General features: G+C 42.3%; 2 protein-coding genes across 5 annotated transcripts in view; one reads left to right on the forward strand and one right to left on the reverse strand.

Moving 5' to 3' along the window:
- The window catches only part of med14 (mediator complex subunit 14), a 14,378-nt gene extending 9,745 nt beyond the window's left edge, over positions 1-4,633 (reverse strand). For all 3 annotated transcript variants that reach the window (XM_079170802.1, XM_079170803.1, XM_079170801.1), the window contains exons 1-12: positions 4,251-4,633; positions 3,715-3,741; positions 3,509-3,614; positions 3,214-3,387; positions 2,968-3,097; positions 2,701-2,829; positions 2,459-2,566; positions 1,362-1,494; positions 1,088-1,238; positions 868-979; positions 379-504; positions 112-190 (exon numbers count right to left, since the gene is read on the reverse strand). In XM_079170802.1, coding sequence (XP_079026928.1) covers positions 112-190; positions 379-504; positions 868-979; positions 1,088-1,238; positions 1,362-1,494; positions 2,459-2,566; positions 2,701-2,829; positions 2,968-3,097; positions 3,214-3,387; positions 3,509-3,614; positions 3,715-3,741; positions 4,251-4,426 — 1,451 coding nt within the window. In that variant the 5' untranslated portion in view covers positions 4,427-4,633. The remainder of the gene's footprint in view (positions 1-111; positions 191-378; positions 505-867; positions 980-1,087; positions 1,239-1,361; positions 1,495-2,458; positions 2,567-2,700; positions 2,830-2,967; positions 3,098-3,213; positions 3,388-3,508; positions 3,615-3,714; positions 3,742-4,250) is intronic.
- A 2,472-nt stretch (positions 4,634-7,105) lies between these two features.
- Positions 7,106-18,417, forward strand: part of usp9 (ubiquitin specific peptidase 9) — a 36,588-nt gene continuing 25,276 nt past the window's right edge. For both annotated transcript variants that reach the window (XM_079170719.1, XM_079170720.1), the window contains exons 1-6: positions 7,106-7,333; positions 11,430-11,698; positions 13,853-13,998; positions 14,437-14,516; positions 15,392-15,504; positions 17,368-17,586. In XM_079170719.1, the coding sequence (XP_079026845.1) occupies positions 11,597-11,698; positions 13,853-13,998; positions 14,437-14,516; positions 15,392-15,504; positions 17,368-17,586 (660 nt within the window). In that variant the 5' untranslated portion in view covers positions 7,106-7,333; positions 11,430-11,596. The remainder of the gene's footprint in view (positions 7,334-11,429; positions 11,699-13,852; positions 13,999-14,436; positions 14,517-15,391; positions 15,505-17,367; positions 17,587-18,417) is intronic.

The following is an 18,417-nucleotide window of genomic DNA, read 5'->3' on the forward strand; positions in this document are numbered from 1 at the left end:
TTGACTCCAAACAGCCTCTGCTATCTTTTGTCTGTGCCAAACAATACTTTAAACTGTCAGCTGGTAATATACATGTCATGTGCATTGCTATTTAACAAATGGAGAACTCACTTCAGTTGTTGAAGCCAGGATATGATGCGCTTCATATCATCGTTAATGGTCTTTTCAATGTCATCCAGCATGGACTGATCTAGAGAGAGAACACACCGGGGTTTCACTCTCACAGAGCAGACCAACGTTTAAATCATCCCAGATACACTACCAGCCAAACACACACAAACCCTTATACAAACAAAACATGAACAAAGAAAGGACACACAACACAATGAACAAACATAATGAAAAAATAGCAATGACTTAATGTGTGCTACGACTTACCTAATCCATACAGCATGGGTTGGAACATGCCAGAATGCAGGTCTACAAAAATGTGTAAGCACTCCGAACGACCACAGGGCTCAAGTATCGGAATAACGAGTGTGGGTAAAGCAGTCTCGATGAACGCTGAAATAAACAAACACGCACTTAGTATCTCTTCTGCACAAGACTCAAAACCATGGGACAACATTAATTGACAGAACGCAAACGGGTGAAAGCGTGAGAGAGCAAATCGCTCTGAGCTAATGGGGAGTTTTGAACATGCAATTCATCATAATTAAGACCAAGAAAATCCTCCCATTAGATTTCTTTCAGTGTTAAAATGATGTGTTCCGCATCCTTAAGAAGGCCTCTTTTTGACCAACTGTTGTCACTGATTAGCACAGCAGCTGCTGGAGGCGACAACACGGATTTCTGTGCATTGGCTCGATATATACCCAAGAATGTGTTTCACTGATTTAATGACGAGAAAGTAGAGTAAATACACACAGTTGTCGCTGGGATTGTTGGTCTTCAGAATGGCCTTCAGCTCCTGAAGCTTCTGATTGGACCGTGCATGCACACTGTCGATCAAAAGCTTCTCCACCGACAGATGGTCGATCTAAGGGACGAGCGGGAGAACACAACCATTATTTGTCCGTTGGACATTTGCACAGTAAGACATGCCGCCCGTACGTTATATTAGGACAAAAACATATGTCCACCTTACCCTCATGGCTCTCTCCATTAATTTGGGGTCACAGGCAGGGAGAGGAGGCTCATGAGATATTTGCAATGGCTTCGATCCATCTGATTCGTCAATCCTGACAGTGACTTTATGCACTGAGGCTGTACCTGTTTTCCTCCCCAAAACCTGTTGGCTGGTGAAACAAACAAAAAGAAAGAACAGAGAAGAAGAATGAAACCTATATTCATGCATCCGCCAATTTGAACTTTCTCTCATCATTCAATTTCTATGTACGGGCAACTGTAAAACGTCATACTTCCAGACAGTGAGCGTGAGGTATTTTGCGGGCATATATCGCTCCTCCTGCACCAGGTCTCCCCATCGCTCTCTGATCAGCATCAGAGTCTGAGAGTGGAGCACCTCTAGCTGCAGTGACAGACAGAAGGAGTCTGGAAACAATGCGGTTAAAGAAAACAGTGTGGGAAAATACCAGGTCCATGTGATTAGAGATAAAAAAATTTTTTTAAAAAGAGAAGCACTATACTCATCTTTCCATTAACATTCAAATCACATTCAAATCTCTCACACTCTCTCACACACACACACACACACACACACACACACACACACACACACACACACACACACACACACACACACACACACACACACACACACACACACACACACACACACACACACACACACACACACACACACACACACACACACGGTAAAAAAAGGGGTATCTGTGCCCAGCACAGACTGCTCTTTGACACGGTGAGCAGCACTGCTGGCGATGGTGGGGGAAAGGCAAGAGCAGAGATGTACTGATTAGCATTGTGATTAGCACAGTCGTGCTCGGCTTGCATGCTTGATTAGGCCTTTTGATATGTGCATGAATGCTTACAAGCTGTTGTATAGGCATGTGACGGTCGGAACAAATCCTCTCCCTACTTTATGTACAGGTTGCAACAGCATAGTGAATGGCACACTCATCACTGCCTGAAAATACTAATGCTCACGGAGAGGTTCTGATGTTGAAATGATGGTACATCTACAGTTTGAAAAAAAAGTCACAAAAGCAGTTTTTTTGTACCGTATTAAAAGATGTTGGACAAATATTCTATATGGAATTAATTACACCTCGCATGATATGACTAAGTGACAGGTTGTAGGGAGAACAGTGCTGCCCTTCACCTGTCAGCAAGAAACGACAGTTTGGTTTTTGATTCATGAAAAAACAACAACCAGGGCTTTAACTCGGATGCAATTCTGCAGCTGTTACTCATTGGAATGCTGCAAGCGTCTGCTTGACCAGTCAATACTGCAGTAGTTCCCATCAGACTGGGACTAAAGCCAAGTGGTTTTGTGCAGGACGTAGATAAAATGCAACGTCGATAGAAAGGATACGCAAGCAGTTGTACATGTCCTGTAGGGGTTTTTCATCCGCACACAGACGTGCCTGGACCAGCTCGTGGATGAAGTTCACCTGCAGACTGTGGACCAGGGTGCGGCCATCTGTCAAAGTGGAGGGAGGGAGGGAGGGATCAGGTGACGGAGAGACAAACCAGGGAAAACATTAGCAAATGAAGTGTATTGTCAATCAGCGTGTCAGCGGTACCCATTGTGTGTGTGACGAGTGCACGCCTTACCTCCAGTTTCTTTGTCCTCTACCAGAATCTCCAACTTCAGCAGCCTCCAGGGAATATCGGGGTCATCTCCCATCACCGTCAAGGTGGCCTCAAACTCTCCTTCCACACGAAACTTCACGCGCCCATTAGCTACAAAAAATATACACACAAGCAAACACATGCATGAAATCTCCCCATAGCCAATACGTCTGAAAACAAAATGCTAAATACGTTATTGGAGCGGCTGTCAGTTAAAGTACACCCTAGTGGGCTTAGCTGGCTGCTTACCAACGGTGAGGTTTGCTAGCTGGGGCGGTAAATCTGTGGTGACGAGGCGGTGTCGCAGAATCTGATTGAGCTGGCTCAGGGTGGTCTGCTTCTCAACCTTAGTGATGGGGTCTGGAGGAATGATCTTGTCCTAAAGAAATGGACGCGCATGAGAACGTTTTTTTAAAGCACGAGTTTGACCTCCCAACATATTTTCATACACGTTAGCAGTGTTAGCCAGCAGAGAAGGGGGTTCAACAGACTTACTCGTATACATGTGGGCAGGCGTGGGTATGACCCTGTGGTGAGAACGTCAATGGCAAAGGGGATGGCGAAGCTGGGCAAGCGAGCATGTACCAGGGCATCTCTGGCAAGCGATGCCAGCCTGTCGGCTGTATCCACAAACAGGATGGTCTGCTGATCCAAGAAGCTGGAGATCATCTGTCACCATGGATACCACAGAGAGAAGTAAGCTTATTGGTGTTCTAATGGAAACAAAGTCAGTTTGCAGTGGATTATAAAAACCCACCGAAACAGGAATGTCAAATTACAAGCAACATACCGCACACTTCTCCACTTTCCCCGCATTGCTGGCCCACTTCACCAGGGATAGCAGACGCACAAACAGCTGCCTGCTACGGCTGGCAAACTGGACGATCTCAATTTTCCTAAATAAAAAGAAAAATGAAAGAGGGGATTTACAACATTTCAAAAAACTAAAGGAGTGAAGGGATAGAGAAGTTCTGAATAGAATCCATAGAAGCATACCTCTCCATGTCCGTTTTCCTGGGAAGTCTAGAAACAAACATTAAAACGTTTAATTACTGCAATTGTTCCTCATCCTCAACAGAAGAGCAATAGCACAACATAGCATTATTACATGCATAAATACTGCGCATCCTTTAAATGAGACTGCTTTGACTACAGCGAATGTAAATGTTCATATTTTCAGTTAACAGCAGACCGTTGCAAGTGGTTCATCATAAAGTCACATATCTATCGCGCCACATAAACGCTAACTATTAACGCTGGTTAACTTTAGGCTCTTCAGACAAATGATGATGTGCTGTTTACCGGTACGCCCCCTCGCACAACAGTAACGACAGTTATCTGTGCTATCCACATTTTTAGGGTTTAAAATATGAAGAAGGATCTCCTAATTCCTACATTAGCGCCAACGTAGTGCGCCTGTTCGTTGTGTTATGGTGGCTGGGAGAAGAGCATCATCTTGAGTTCGTAAACGTTAGCTTATTAGCCCGCCGGTTAGTTAGCGTTGAGGCCTACAACGCTGAAGTGTTACTTACAGTTCTGCCAGCAGCGTAATTTCGTGGTAGGTCCTCTGGAGAAGAAATTCAATCAGCAGGCTCAGCCGGACCCCCTGTGTGGCCGGTGTCCCCGGTGGTGGCGGCTGCGGACCCGAGACAACCGGACCCCCGAGTGGGACAAGCTGCCCATCTGACCCAATCTGCACCGGAGCCATTTTACAATGACGATACGGGCTAGTTAGCTACGGCGACAACCACCCAGCGCTACAACGGGGGGGAAACTATCTAGTTGTAGTAGGTAACTCCTTGTGAAAATATGTTCTTCAGTCTCACAACATCTCTTTCACGAGACCAGTTTCTCGGCGTGGACTTGGTTCTGTTATTCGGCAGAAAACTCAACAAATGTACCACATTTGGTAACTCATTACGGAGAAGGCTCAACGCCGCTCAGCCGCCATCTTTGCTGTCGGGAATGCCTACCATATGTCCGGTGGGAAAGAAAACCCGGACAAGAGCCCTGAGGAGCGAGAGTCGTGAAAGTCTCCTCATAATTGTGTTTGACACCTGGTTCCCAGACCGGATTAACTGGGACCAAACAAGGTGGGAAGTGTCAGGTTCACAACACCAGAGATGTGCTTGTGTGTTTACAGACTTAGTTTAGTTTAGCAGCTTCGATCCGTCTGTCATTTATTCATTAATGTATTCTCTCATCATTGCCCTGATACTGGGGTAGAAATACTCAGTTACAAGTAAAAGTACAACAAAATATTAACATCATTCAACATACTTGAATTTTGCACAATGTCCTATTTAAGAATATTGTATTTTAAATTATTGGATTATAAGCATTGATAGATGATGTAATGCTTTAATGTTGCAGGTGGCAATGGTCATTGTAATTAGGTTATATACTGCTGTGTAGCCTAATCTGCGATAACATAGCTTTGTATTTGTTGGTTATAATTTGTATTAGTAATCTGAGTTGAAGTATACAGTAACATAAAATGGAATTACTCAAGTGGGCGAAAGTACAAGTCTCAAACGTGTACTTAAGTACAGTAGGTAAATGTACTGCTCACTTTCCACCACTGTGGATGACAGAGAAGGTTAACGAATAAATAAAGAGCCAAAAAGTCCATAACTTAATGAATCACAAAATGCTATAACAATAAAGAACTTAATATGATATTAAAACTCATAAGATCTGATGTGTAGAGCTTTTGAAAGAGATACCTCAGGCATCAGTTAAACAACTCTCTTCCTTATCAAATCTTAAATACTTGATATTCTTGTGTTCATGTGCTTGATTTTTTTTAACACAGATGTGATTATAATACTATTAAATCCTGCCATCTTTAATGGTATGTTATCTTGGTCAGGTCTATCTTAAAAAGCATTCCAAGAGATGGTTTAGGAGATCTGAATACATTAACAAATGTCGTTTCTGCAGTGGTTTGAGAGGTCACAATTTTTTTGTATTTTGATTTACTGCTACATTTCCCCACCTCTATAGCCAGCTCAACACTTCTCATTACCCCTTTGTGAAACAGGGGTAATTAAAGTAATATAAGAATCGGATCGGAACGTTATCGGCTGACAACCCCAAAGCTCAGGTATTGGGACTGAAAAAGTTGGATTGGTGCATCCTTAAATATACACAATATGCAAAATGACACAACACATGCATCCATTCTCACACTGCAATGAGTCATACCAAGGTTCTTCTATATTTTCTACTATCTCATTTACTGACTTGCATTGCCTCATTTTGTAAATATGATGCTATCCTAGTGGTGTATTTGATCAAGATTATTATACATGAAGTCATTAATGTTACAGATTCATGTCTGGAAGGGGCTCATATTGTTCCCATAGGCACCCATAACCTTGTTGGCTTCCAGGGGTGGTGGAGTATTGTGTATTTGTGTACACCGATACATAAAACACATTGGGTATGACAGAAAAGATTGACAGACAATATATAGCATATTAAACTGACTCCAAGAGGCAGGCTTTGAAATCGAATATTAGAGAAATGAAAAGATTTGTATCATCCCTCAATGCTGCATGTGAACTGGTCATACATTAAATGTTCCCCTTCAATCCCTAAATCCTGCCAGCTGCTTGTTTACTGAAGCTGTGAGGAATAGAGTATAGAAAAATGCAAATCCCTATTCATTGTAATAGAATCAGTACAAATGCCCAGGAGCAACCCCTTTTCTGAAATCCCTCTAATTTGTTGATTGAAGGTGTTGACTCTTTACTGTGCTGATTGATGAGTTTGGTGTCTTACAGACAGACACAAAACATTGTGACCATATCCTTTAATCTGGCCACAATCTATAACTGAATAAACAAAAGTGAAAGTGATCATAGTTTACAGAATCTTTCCATGCCCAAGTAGTCTTGCATGACTTTTATGTAGTTTGCCATGAGCTTCTAATATATGTGTCCCTATATGTGTCCTTGTAACCACACCCTCTCTAATTAAATACATGATTTAATGTCAGTTTGTGTGTTTGCTTGAAAGACACGATAACGTTGCCCATCCATGTATGACCACCCCGTGCGATAGGAGGCAGTATAGTCAAGTGCGCCAGGTTGCTCAGTATCTTTCGCCTGGTTTTTATCAAACTACGGACTGGATTCTCTCGCTGGATCCGGAGTCCCTTATCAGAATTGAGAGGGGTTTTATGCCCTTTCCATTCAGCGGGTGTTGTGTTTGCTGCGCTGCTCTCCGTTGTGGTGCAAACTGGCTCATAGACAACGCCGACTGCTGGAGTTCACACAGTCGTCTGGCCTGTTTTACTGAGCGGCATTTGTGTCCGACTGCGCTTCCGCCATGTTGAACTGATTCAAGTTGTGAGTGACTGCTGGGACCGAAGTGACAAGCCCCAGAAATCGGACTAGATAGAGTTAGGGGGCTGTTACCGCGCCGGTGACGCAGGAAAAACACCCAGAAGCCGAGGAGAAAACGTAGGAATTAGATATTTCTAGTAACAGGTTTTGGGTCCTACAAAACTGTCGCTGATATAGGCCGCGTTTATGTAATATACGACGATACCATCGTTGAAGGCTGGACGTAGCCCGTGAATAGAGGGGGAAGTCATATCAGATTCCTGGTGAGTTGTTAGCTAACTAGCTGGTGATTGTTAGCTGGCTAGTCTTAGCGTCAGCTGGTGGTGGATGCAAGGTAACATTACTGGGGTTACTTGTGATGTTCAGTTGATGGTGGTTGTATCTATGATAGCTACTGCTTATTGAAAATGTGACGGTGTCAACGCAATTAAACTGCAATTTGTGGTTTTCACAGTACGTGTAGTCATATTAGCTTAACGTTACCTCGCAAGATTCACTGAAGCTAGCGCGAGCTAACGTTAATGGTTCTCGACCCAGTCTACAGCCTGAGAACATTTCCTTTAACGTCTCATGTTTACAAGTTACTGATATTTCATTGTCCTCCGCACACAATTTTTATATTTAATTAATAGTTGATTTGTCAAAACCACATTGCTGTTAACATTTTGCATCACTTGGGCTTCCAATAGCTCATTTTCAGTTTGTTTTAGCTAACGTTAAGTTCTAACTTGACGTTAGACGATACAGATCAGAACACTCTGAATTTCAGGAAATAGACGCCTCCCCTGTCACTAACATATTTTATGTTATCTAAAGCAGCCAGACAGGTTAATTTATTTTGAATGCCGAAATTGCTACAAAGTGATGTAACGCTTAAACGCTGGGTGTTCATTTTATAGATATGAAAACTAGTCTGCTAGTTGTCGAGTCATACCAACAAGCCGCTTGTCAAAATAGGAACGTTAACGTTAGCTAAACGCTCCTCCGGGTATTTACTCACACGGAAGCTAACGGCTAGCTAACGTTAACTGTTTATCTAGATTGCCGCTCGCTAGCATATTAGCACGACCGAAGCGCATTGTAAATGGCGTTATAGGGACATTGTTGGTCAACAATTAACCAGGGGAAAGTGATGTTGGATGATGATTTAGGTTATTAACTAAACTATATGTGTGCTTAAGGTCATCCGTTATCTAGCGACGGTTTGCTGGGCTAGTTTAGTGTCAGGCCCGGTCGAGTAATGAGGCCTGTGTGTCTCAGGGCTTTGGACGACTAGGCCGTCACTGCTCTGTCTGGGCGGATCGCCTTGCAGGCTAACCTAACGTTAGTTGCCGCAGCTAGCTAGCAGCTAGCTAGCAGCAGGCGTTAACTAACTATACCATCAGCTGTTAACGGTTGTTGACGGTGCTTGTGTGTATTGATACTTACGTAATGTCACCGTGTACTTTATATGCACCTGGGCTATTTTATTTTGACAATATTCCAAAGGTACCACACAAAATGTCATATGACCGATTTATCCGTCCATAAAATATGTATTTTTTTTCTAAATAACATCAACGAATAGGTTCCATAGCTGGTTCAGTCCTAAAGGCCGCAGTTGTATGTTACATAGCTTAGCGCTTGTTTTAATGGTGGTTGTTGTTAACGTGTTTGTGTGTGTCACTTTTTTGACACTGTTGATAAAACATTGTTTTTTGTGCGTCATGAAAGTAACCCACCCTATCTCCCCATTAGTAGATAGTTAGCTACTAAGTGGTTCACTGATTGTGGCATTCGATACATAAGATGGAATTTCGTTTTCTGAACGCTGAACACACTAGCCAGATTTAGCCTATTATAATGACTTCAATGCAATGTTCTGTCTGTAATGACAGCTGCAACCCAAATTGCTGATGCTGAAGCAGATGTCGCTGGCCACCTGTAAAATAGGAAATAATATAGTTTCACTACCGTTACACTAGGAAACACTGTAATAGAAGATAAACCAAACATACGTTTTAACAATTAGTTTCAATCAATACATATCTGATGAGAAATTCATGGCTACTCATTAAATATATTTATGGTAAACAAAATTCATATCAGCCACTTTAGTATACCCATGTTAACTTGTAAGGCCCATATTTGACCCTCCCAGAGGGTTATGGTTCTTAATGATTATGTTCTCTGGTTTTTGGGTTTGACTTATTTATATCTCTAAACTTTGTATTATGTGCATCATTCCACTTGAATTTGATTATTTCCAGTCATTTGTTGATCTGGCAAACTATTGATGTTTCTGGGCAGAAGATCCAGGAGACATGGGCTTTTAGAAAGTAATTTAAATTAAGATCATAATGGCTCAAGTACTCCTATCATTTGGAGCTTGCAAAGGGTCAATCTAAGACCGTGTGATTGATGATTTTGTGAAAGCTTTGAGTTGTTTGAACAGCATTGGGGATGTCTTGAAAATGTTCCATTTTGTCCAAAAAAACATCAAGTCACGTTCCCTTCACTTTATGATGCCCTGCATGGTATTGATTTTGATCACAGGAATTGCGATGGAAAAGGGTTCTGGCTTCATGTGTGCTAATGTATAGGTCCCAAATGTCATAGCAGTTCATTCATAGTTCTATCATTGTACAGTCTTGTTACATGTGGCTCTTTTAAAAAAGAATGGATGCTAAAAAATGAAAACCACTCAACCATATTGTGTTTGAAAGTTATCTGGAATGGAAGCTGAAGCTTGGACCTATTAGATTGAAATGCATTAGGACATATTTTTCTTCCGGGTTTGTTGTTGATCAGACAGTCAAGTGTCGTTGCCAAGTGCTGAATTGGCAGGCTGAATCATGTCGTGCTGATTGTCATACTGACATTTAACGGGGGGGGATTCCTGTGTCATACAAGTAGGGTCTTTTCCTTGTTTTGTTCATTGTTCCTTTTTCGAATAATTCATTGCAATCACTCAAGTTAATTGCTTGCGTCTGAGAATGCCGTGTCATCTGCAAGAAGAAGTCAGACGGGGTAAGGTATGACATGCCACAAATGTCCTCTGGCTGGAATCTAACCGGGGCAGTTGTCGTTATGTGGAATGCTCCTTAAAACATTTGGCTCATGGGGCATCCTGATCACGCAGGTTTTAAAGAAACCTCCAGATTATATAAAGATGTTTGGAATAGAAATGGAAAGAAAAACGGTATTGCCCAAACATTCTGCAGTAAATATCTTTTACAGTTTACGGACCAACTTCCTGGCTCAACCGCTCAGTGAGGAAACATTATTGACGCTACACGTTTTACCTCCAGATGAAGTCTGTTGGATAATCTGGCCGAACTGGCGGGTTGTTTGAAACGATCAGACCGTGTGACTGCTCAGTGTTTCTGACCTATCGGCAATGACAATGTCACCATGTTCTTAGATCTCTGTAACTAACTTGGTGAGCTCAATTTTATTATAATTGGTGAAAAAACAATGGCCAAAACAACTGAAATAACACCCAGGTTGCATTAAACGGAATCGGCAAAGACCAAGATATCTAGAGAAAGAGTGATTGATAATACGCATTACAAATGACTAAGTCAGTCGTTTTTCAATACACCAGTCAGAAAAACTAGTAAAGTAAATATAAAACGCTGCATTCACTTAACAATTCATCATTGTAACCCTAACGCCACGATACACACCTGAGGCCTCGCACACCTCGTCCGTGTACACATTTGAGATGATGCTGTCGACTGTGGTGGGACTTGAGATGGACTCAGGCAGACTGTGTCCTCCGGCTACTTCTTCACAGCAAGTGTTGAGGGCCCTGTGTCAGCGAGATGCAACAGAATTTAGTTCAAATTAAACTAAACATTTATAGGATTACTTTTGGGGTGACTCAAAATGTGATCTTATTCATTATGCTGTTCATCATTGATATTCTAATTGTAGGGCTAGATGAGCTAGCCCTACAATCCACCGGTCACTGTAGTGTTGTCTCATGGTTGGCATAATTACTCGGTGTAAAAACTGTCTGTTAGCAATTGACCATCTACAACTGTAAGATGATGCGGTTCCTGGCTTTGTAAAGTGTAATTATGATGTATTGAATCATCGATGCTGGATATTTGACATCAAATTTACTTCAGTGACCCGTGTCGGCCCGCCAAAGCTTGTCTGAAGTATCCTAATTCATAACACATCCAGTTGGCCACCCAACACACAGAATTTGTGAGGTCGCGAGTAAAAAGTGGTTGACTACCAGACACAGCCTCGTTCAGAAGAAGTTGATATAGATGGTTGATTACAACCCCCTTGTGTGTTTCTCTTGTGCATTAAAGTTTAACCAGCCTGCTGATTGTTGTGACCTTTACCCCCTCTTCCCCGCTCCAGGTTATGCAATGGTCTCAGCGGCACGTCCAGATCTCCAGGTGCTTGTGTCCCTCTCTCGTGCGTCCGGGCTCTCTTCCCTCTGCTCTACAGCTGAGGTGGCTGTGATTTCCCTCCTGGCCAGCGCTCCCTAAGAGGCCAAGATTGCCAAGATCTGCCCCGTGGCGAGCATGACGGCCACCACGCGTGGCTCTCCGGTGGGGGGCAACGACAGTCAGGGCCAGGGCCAGGCACCTGATGCTCAAAGCCAACCCCCACTGTCACAGAACCAGGTCAGCATCATCTTTCTAAAACTTTAGACTTTTACTCATTGTCTGTCACGATATTTTGTCCTATATGTTGAATATTTCTGTTGTCCCCTTTGGCTGGCTACTGCTTTCATCTAATCCCGTTGTTGCGTCTTTGTTTTACATGACTGCACTTCACTGACGGTAGACGCATGCATTTAGATTAACCTGTGAAAGGAGAAGGGACGTAATGTCTTATGATATATCTTTTTATTTTGTTGGTCCAGACACAGTGTTTAAAAAAAAAAAAGAAGAAGATATTGCTCCTACCTAAACCACACACAGATGCCTAAGGGGACAAAAAGGGAGGGGAGTAGGGAGCGGAAAAGAGGGAGAAAGAGAGTGGAGGCGAGGCATCAATGAACAGAGCCTCCTGAGTGATGGATAAAGGATGTGTGTGTGTGTGTGTGTGTGTGTCTCTGTGCATGTGCATGTGCAGGCCTGTGTTGGTTAGAGATGAGCCGTGGTGAGACGTGAGAGGCAAGCTGCCTATGTAGGTCAGCCAAGCAGAAGGAGCCTTCACCACACACCCCCACATTTCATATTTCTCAGTTGTACATCTCCCTCCACTGTGTGTCCCTCTTTTACTCCGTTACACACACAGCTGCTCACACCGCCGCCGATGTTCACACACACTCGTTGGATTACGAAGGAGATAAAGACGGGAACGGTCACGTTGGCGCTTAAACTCGCATCCGTGGATGCACATTGCTGCCTTTTGTTTCTCAAGCACTCCTTCCTTCCAAAAAATGTCTGTTTGACAGCACCGTAACACGGATACACCCACATGCTAACACATTTATACTTCTAACACATCCATGTCAGCCTACAGGTTTTGTTTCCTCTGGGTGGATAAGGATGAAAAGAGCATTGCTCTGTGCGCCAAATACTACGAGCATAATGACTTGAATGGCTTTGTTTAAAGGCCTTTCAGGAGAGACACCTGCTTCTTTATGCCTACATGCATGTACACTTAGTGACCGGGACAATAGAAACCCTATCCCATGCAAGAAGTGGGCCTTGCCTCTCCATTGGTACATGGCCCTATAGAAACGTGTGTGCAACAGCAATTCAAGTTCCACTCTCTCTTTGGAGGATCTTTCCACTAAAAATGACTGAATTTACAGCAGCTTTACTGAAACTTTAAGCGAGTTGTGCGGTTGTCGTCTTGTTGTTTTGCTGCAGATTTGGATTCATTTCTGGAAGAACACAGTATTTAGTATCGGTTCCTTTTGTTTCGATACACCAGTGATCAAAAGTGCCTCATTGTGCCCCATTAAAACACGACAAATAGCACAGCCTCGTTAGCGAGTGACCAGACGAGCATGCACATTGGATAAACGGCAGCCTGCTGTTTCAGTTAATGATAGGGCCGTCGGTGTCAGTGAGCTGACAGGCAAAGAATATTTAAATATACCTTTTAAAAAGTGTTGGCACTATTTCAGCGTTTCTTTTCACTTTAAGTGATGCTGTTGGTTCTCATATTTATTTATGGCATAACATTTATGTGTTAATAGACACAGATTGACAGGAAACATCCTGGTGGTTGAATGGTTCAATACACCTGCCCTGTTAACACGACATCCAGCCAGTAACTAGTCCTCCCCTCTCTGTGGTTCCTGTCAGTCACACTATCAAAATAAATATACATTTTTTTCAATAACAATAAATAGATTACATATGAATTCAATGCATAGAAATAAATAATAATTGTGCAACAACATGGCTGTCATTTATTGCCCTCAAGCCAAACTTGAAATTCTTCACCCCACAAGTGGAGAGAAACAAACGGTAACAACGTTGTTTCTGTTTTTTTTGTCCCCAACAATTTAGTTTTCCGTTGTGTAATGGACATAAAAGCTAATCGGGAATTTATTACTTTTCTTTTGCATTACATTGTACAGGTATTTCAATTATATTACATTTCCAAATGTTAATGTTTTCCCCACAATGTATCTGTTGCAAACATGATGCACACAAGCTTTATATCTGAAGGATTTAATCTACTCAACTCTGTGACTAATTCTTTCACTGAAGTATTTTTTAGGTATTTTGTGTTTTTGATACCTGGTCTGAGGTAGTATATGATACATAGATCAGTAGGCACTGCATGATTCTGATTGTGTGTGTGTTTTCTAGACATCATCTCCTAACTCATCCAATGAGAACTCTCCAGTGAGCCCACCGGATGAGCAGGGCCAGGGGGACGGCCCCCCTCAGCTGGAAGAGGAGGAGCCCGCCTTCCCTCACACTGACCTAGCCAAGCTGGATGACATGATCAACAGGTATTTACTCACATGGCTGCATCCTCGCTCACCCCTAACTCAGCACACCACATGCATACAGGTCTTTGAGCCGCTCACAGAAATAACAGGGTAACTGTTTAAAGTTAGTTTCCACAGCAGGGTTCCTTGTAAAGTGGGATTTCCTAAAATTCCAGTCTGTAGGTAATTGTGACAATATCCACATAATTGACCATTAGCAGTAGATGCTCACAATACACACAGGGGACAACTGTGAATTTCAACAATTACAGAAGTAACAGGCATGCACAGAAACATTTTTGCATAGTTTGTGATGTTATGTATTTTTGATTTAGGTTAAAATATTTTCGAATCCAGCTCAGTTCAGTGCGCCACGAACCTGCCTCTCCTCATGTCTTCCATTGACTTAGCATGTCGCACTTAGCATGCCTTTGTTGATTCATGTGTTTTCCCCCCCAGGCCTCGGTGGGTCGTTCCAGTTTTGCCAAAAGGCGAGTTAGAAGTCCTCTTGGAAGCTGCTATTGACCTGAGTAAAAAAGGTATGAATGTACAGCGCGTTCTTCTGTCTGTAGAGACGCTTTGTGGCACTTCCATCCCACAGTCATTGCTTTTCAAGGCTAATCATTTAGTACACCTTATTCATCATCACCGTCAATTTAAGTGTAGAGAATAAGGCCACTGTTATGATTACATTCATTTTTTATTAATCTGTTGAATATGTTTTCAGTCATTTGATTAATGTTGATCATAGAATCTCAGTAAATAGTGAGTAACACCCCGTAAAAGAACTTAAACGATTAGTAGAAATGTATAGATATGGGCATTTTTAATGTTATTTTCTGGATTAATCTCTCCGAAACCCAAAGATTTAAATTTACAATGAAATGAAACCGAGAAAGCAGCAAATGTTCACATTCAAATTCTGGTCTAAAATGTCTATAACCAGGCAAGACACTTCCTCTGTGCTGAACCAAATATGAATGGCATGTTTTTTTCCCTACTCTATCTGCACTCTTTATGTTATGAGAATAAATATTTCTTTGTCAGGCCAGCGTCTGAATCGTACCCTTCCTGTTACACTCAGGCTGTTGATAAATATGAAATGCTCTCCGAATCCACTCTCTTATCAAAAATATATTTTCAATATATGTCGGACTGCAGCTGCTTTGTACTGCGGTTATAGCTGATAACGCCGTCCCGGCAGACAACACAGTCATAGAAGCGTAGCACCCAACCACACTGTTGGCTATGTCAGCGGAGTTTGCACTATTAGCGCTGTTAGCACCATAAGCTATGAGCCACCGGCTCTACGTCGACAGGTTGAGAGATCATCGAAATGCGCCCAATCTCGGATCTTGCATCTTTAAGAAAATGGAATCCTAAAATGTTCCTCTTTTCTGTCTTTTTGTTGCAGGACTGGATGTGAAGTGTGAGGCATGTCAGAGATTTTTCCGAGATGGTCTGACCATCTCCTTCACAAAGATCCTGACAGACGAGGCGGTCAGCGGCTGGAAGTTTGAGATTCATGTGAGTTTTCACTCTTGCTTTATATTTTCATACTTGAATAGCTTAAAAGATGTATATTTTCAAATGAAATACCGGAGCTCTTCCGTTTTTAATGAAAGAAATATGGCTGCCTGTTTAACACATGTAGAAGCTCAATTTAACAGGTAGAGGATAACCAACTTTGTAATTTGACGCCACTTTCAGTTCCCACAGAGCACAACAACGACTTTGTCCTGGTTGATATGGGAGGGATCGAAGGTGTTAGGTTGACAAAAATCCATATTATTGTCAGCATTGTCTCCTTAGCTTTTATTCATTCTTTCACACATTTGCCCTTATGTCAGTGGATGCATGCGATGCTCAGACCAGGGTCTTGCCTGTAAATTGAGTTACCTGTTTGCTTTTCTTAGAGCTGAGGGAACGAGACAACGCCAGCAGCGATCAATCAATGATCCGTTTGTTGGAGGTAGCTGAGGCTTGCTGTTGTATTAAGGAGATTGATCTCTGGAACGTTTTCTCCTGTCACCCTTTAAATATTGTTGGCTACATTGTTTTAACCTATAACTTTAATTTAGTACATTACACAGGAAACACTTATTTTGTTATTATCCACAGCTGCTCTGATTTATTCTCATTCCACTCAAAAATGTTCAGGATGCAACCAGATGCTAGTAAACTCCACGACTTTACTGATGTCTGAAAGCTTCTCTGGAATGCTTTGATGACTCAGTCCCATATTGATTACTGGTATCTGGCTCCTTCACATCTGGGACTGATGGGAACCATGCAGAAGGGTCATTTTATTAACAATCTGACTAGTGGTGCACATGTTTTGTTTGATGTGTAAATCTGAAGTTTCAAACATGTTGATGATGCGAGAAGCCATTAATTGCACCAAAGTTTGTGTAAAACATGGGAGTTGACAGTCTATTGTAGAGGTGACGTCTGTGGCAGCTGCTCTATCGAGGCTCGCCTGACTGCAGGGTAACCGGGCAGAAGCCATGAATAATATAGTGTTTCTCATATTTCCAAGTAAAGTGTATTAATGTTAAGGTATCAGTGAAAACATTCAGTTTTTATAAACGAAAACACAAAGTAATAGCACGTATTAATTTGAACCGTCGACCCACAGTGTTTAGTTTTGATTCAACTTGTTAATTACAGTAAATTCTTATTTGGATACTATGTATTTTATATCTATGTATTAGGCCATGGCAAATGACTGATTTACTTTAATTTGTGCAAACAATGTTAATTATAAATGGCTTGTACTGTGCATTCTACATCCTTTTCTAACCTCAACATACCGGGCCTCTGACTTCAACTTGAAGGGCTGCAGAGGAGTAGATCCAGGAGATTAAAGGCTCCATTAGGAGAGAAGATTTGAACATTAGTTACAGGCTGCTGTGCTAATGTTAACTCGCCAACTCTTATTGTTCCCAAAGTGCATACTTTTGGTAGTATTGCAGCTGTTGAGGTTTAAATTGGCTTAATGTAGTTACATTTTTGATGTGAAACGGTGGTTCTACAATTCCGTTGAATTGACGAGGTGAGCAGGTGGCGTAGCTGTGCACTGTTCTGTGGAATGGGTCTGGGGATTCAGTGCAAATGAGATGATGTCAATCTGTATTTATGAACCTTTGTGTAGTAATAAGTCAGAATATACTCTGACAACCCAAGCAGATCCTGTGTGTGGGAAACACTAGATTTTAAGGTCAGAATGTAAGATTATTGTTCCCAAACCAGAAGCGGATCGCAGCGATTCTGAGAAAAGACATTGGACTTGAAATTCTCTTCCTCGCCCACTCTGGCTTTTGTTCTCCGTCTCTCATGGTCTGATTGTTAATACCACTTTTTTCCCTCCACACACCCCTTCTCTCACAGAGGTGTATCATCAACAACACACACCGGTTGGTGGAGCTGTGTGTGGCCAAGCTCTCTCAGGACTGGTTCCCTCTACTGGAGCTACTGGCCATGGCCACCAACCCCCACTGCAAGTTCCATATCTACAACGGCACACGGCCCTCTGAGACCGTCCCCGCTGGAGCACAGCTGGCCGACGACGAGCTCTTCGCCCGGCCACCAGACCCACGCTCTCCTAAGGTGAGTCACCGCCGCATGAATTCTGCCTCTTTAATATGGTGTTCAACAAGTTTAATGAGGCTCATCGAACACTTTCATCCTTGTTCTTTCAACTGGACAGGTTTTCTTTTTTCCCTACATTATGTGATCAGATGATCGTCTACTAGATGCTTTTCAACAGTTTAAATTGTGCATGATGTTACTTAACAACTCTATCGTGTGGTAAATGTTTGGGCTTGTGTTTAAGCAAGAAACAGCCTGTGTTCTTCCTCCAGAGGACAGTCCTCCTGTCTTTCTTCCTGCCAGACAGAATCCATAGAGTGGCATTTTAGTCTCACCCTAAGGGTCCTCGTGAAACAAAGAGAATCCCTCTCTGGAGTAGCCTGCTAAAGAAACGCATGGTACTCGCAGTCCATCGGACACTTAGGTGCTTGTGTCAGATTGTGTTAAAGAGAAGGTGGATACACTAGAGAATAGACATTTTCTAGTGAAAAGTGATGAATTCAGCGTGGGTAGGGGGTCAGTGTGAACAGTACTGCAGCGCTGCTCGCCTGTCTGCCTCTGTTGGCAGGGGGCCCAGGACTACTTAGCGTCCCGCTGAGACTATTAACTCACATTTTGCAACTCTTTTGTTTTTTTTTTAGCTTAAAAGTATTTATTGGCTACAAAGCAACGGTTACATTTCTTGTCAGGTGAAGGTTTTTGTGGTCTATTCTAGTCCCTCTCTAATACTAATAATGCACAGAATGTTTGTTTTTTCAAGCTTGTGTTTGTGAACTTTGGTCATCTGAAAAAGAAACCAAGAAATGTGTTAATTTAGTTGAGGAAATGAAAGCTTGGATAGGCAGGTTT

The sequence above is a fragment of the Pholis gunnellus genome (assembly GCF_910591455.1).
Source record: "Pholis gunnellus genome assembly, chromosome: 12".
NCBI lineage: Eukaryota > Metazoa > Chordata > Actinopteri > Perciformes > Pholidae > Pholis > Pholis gunnellus.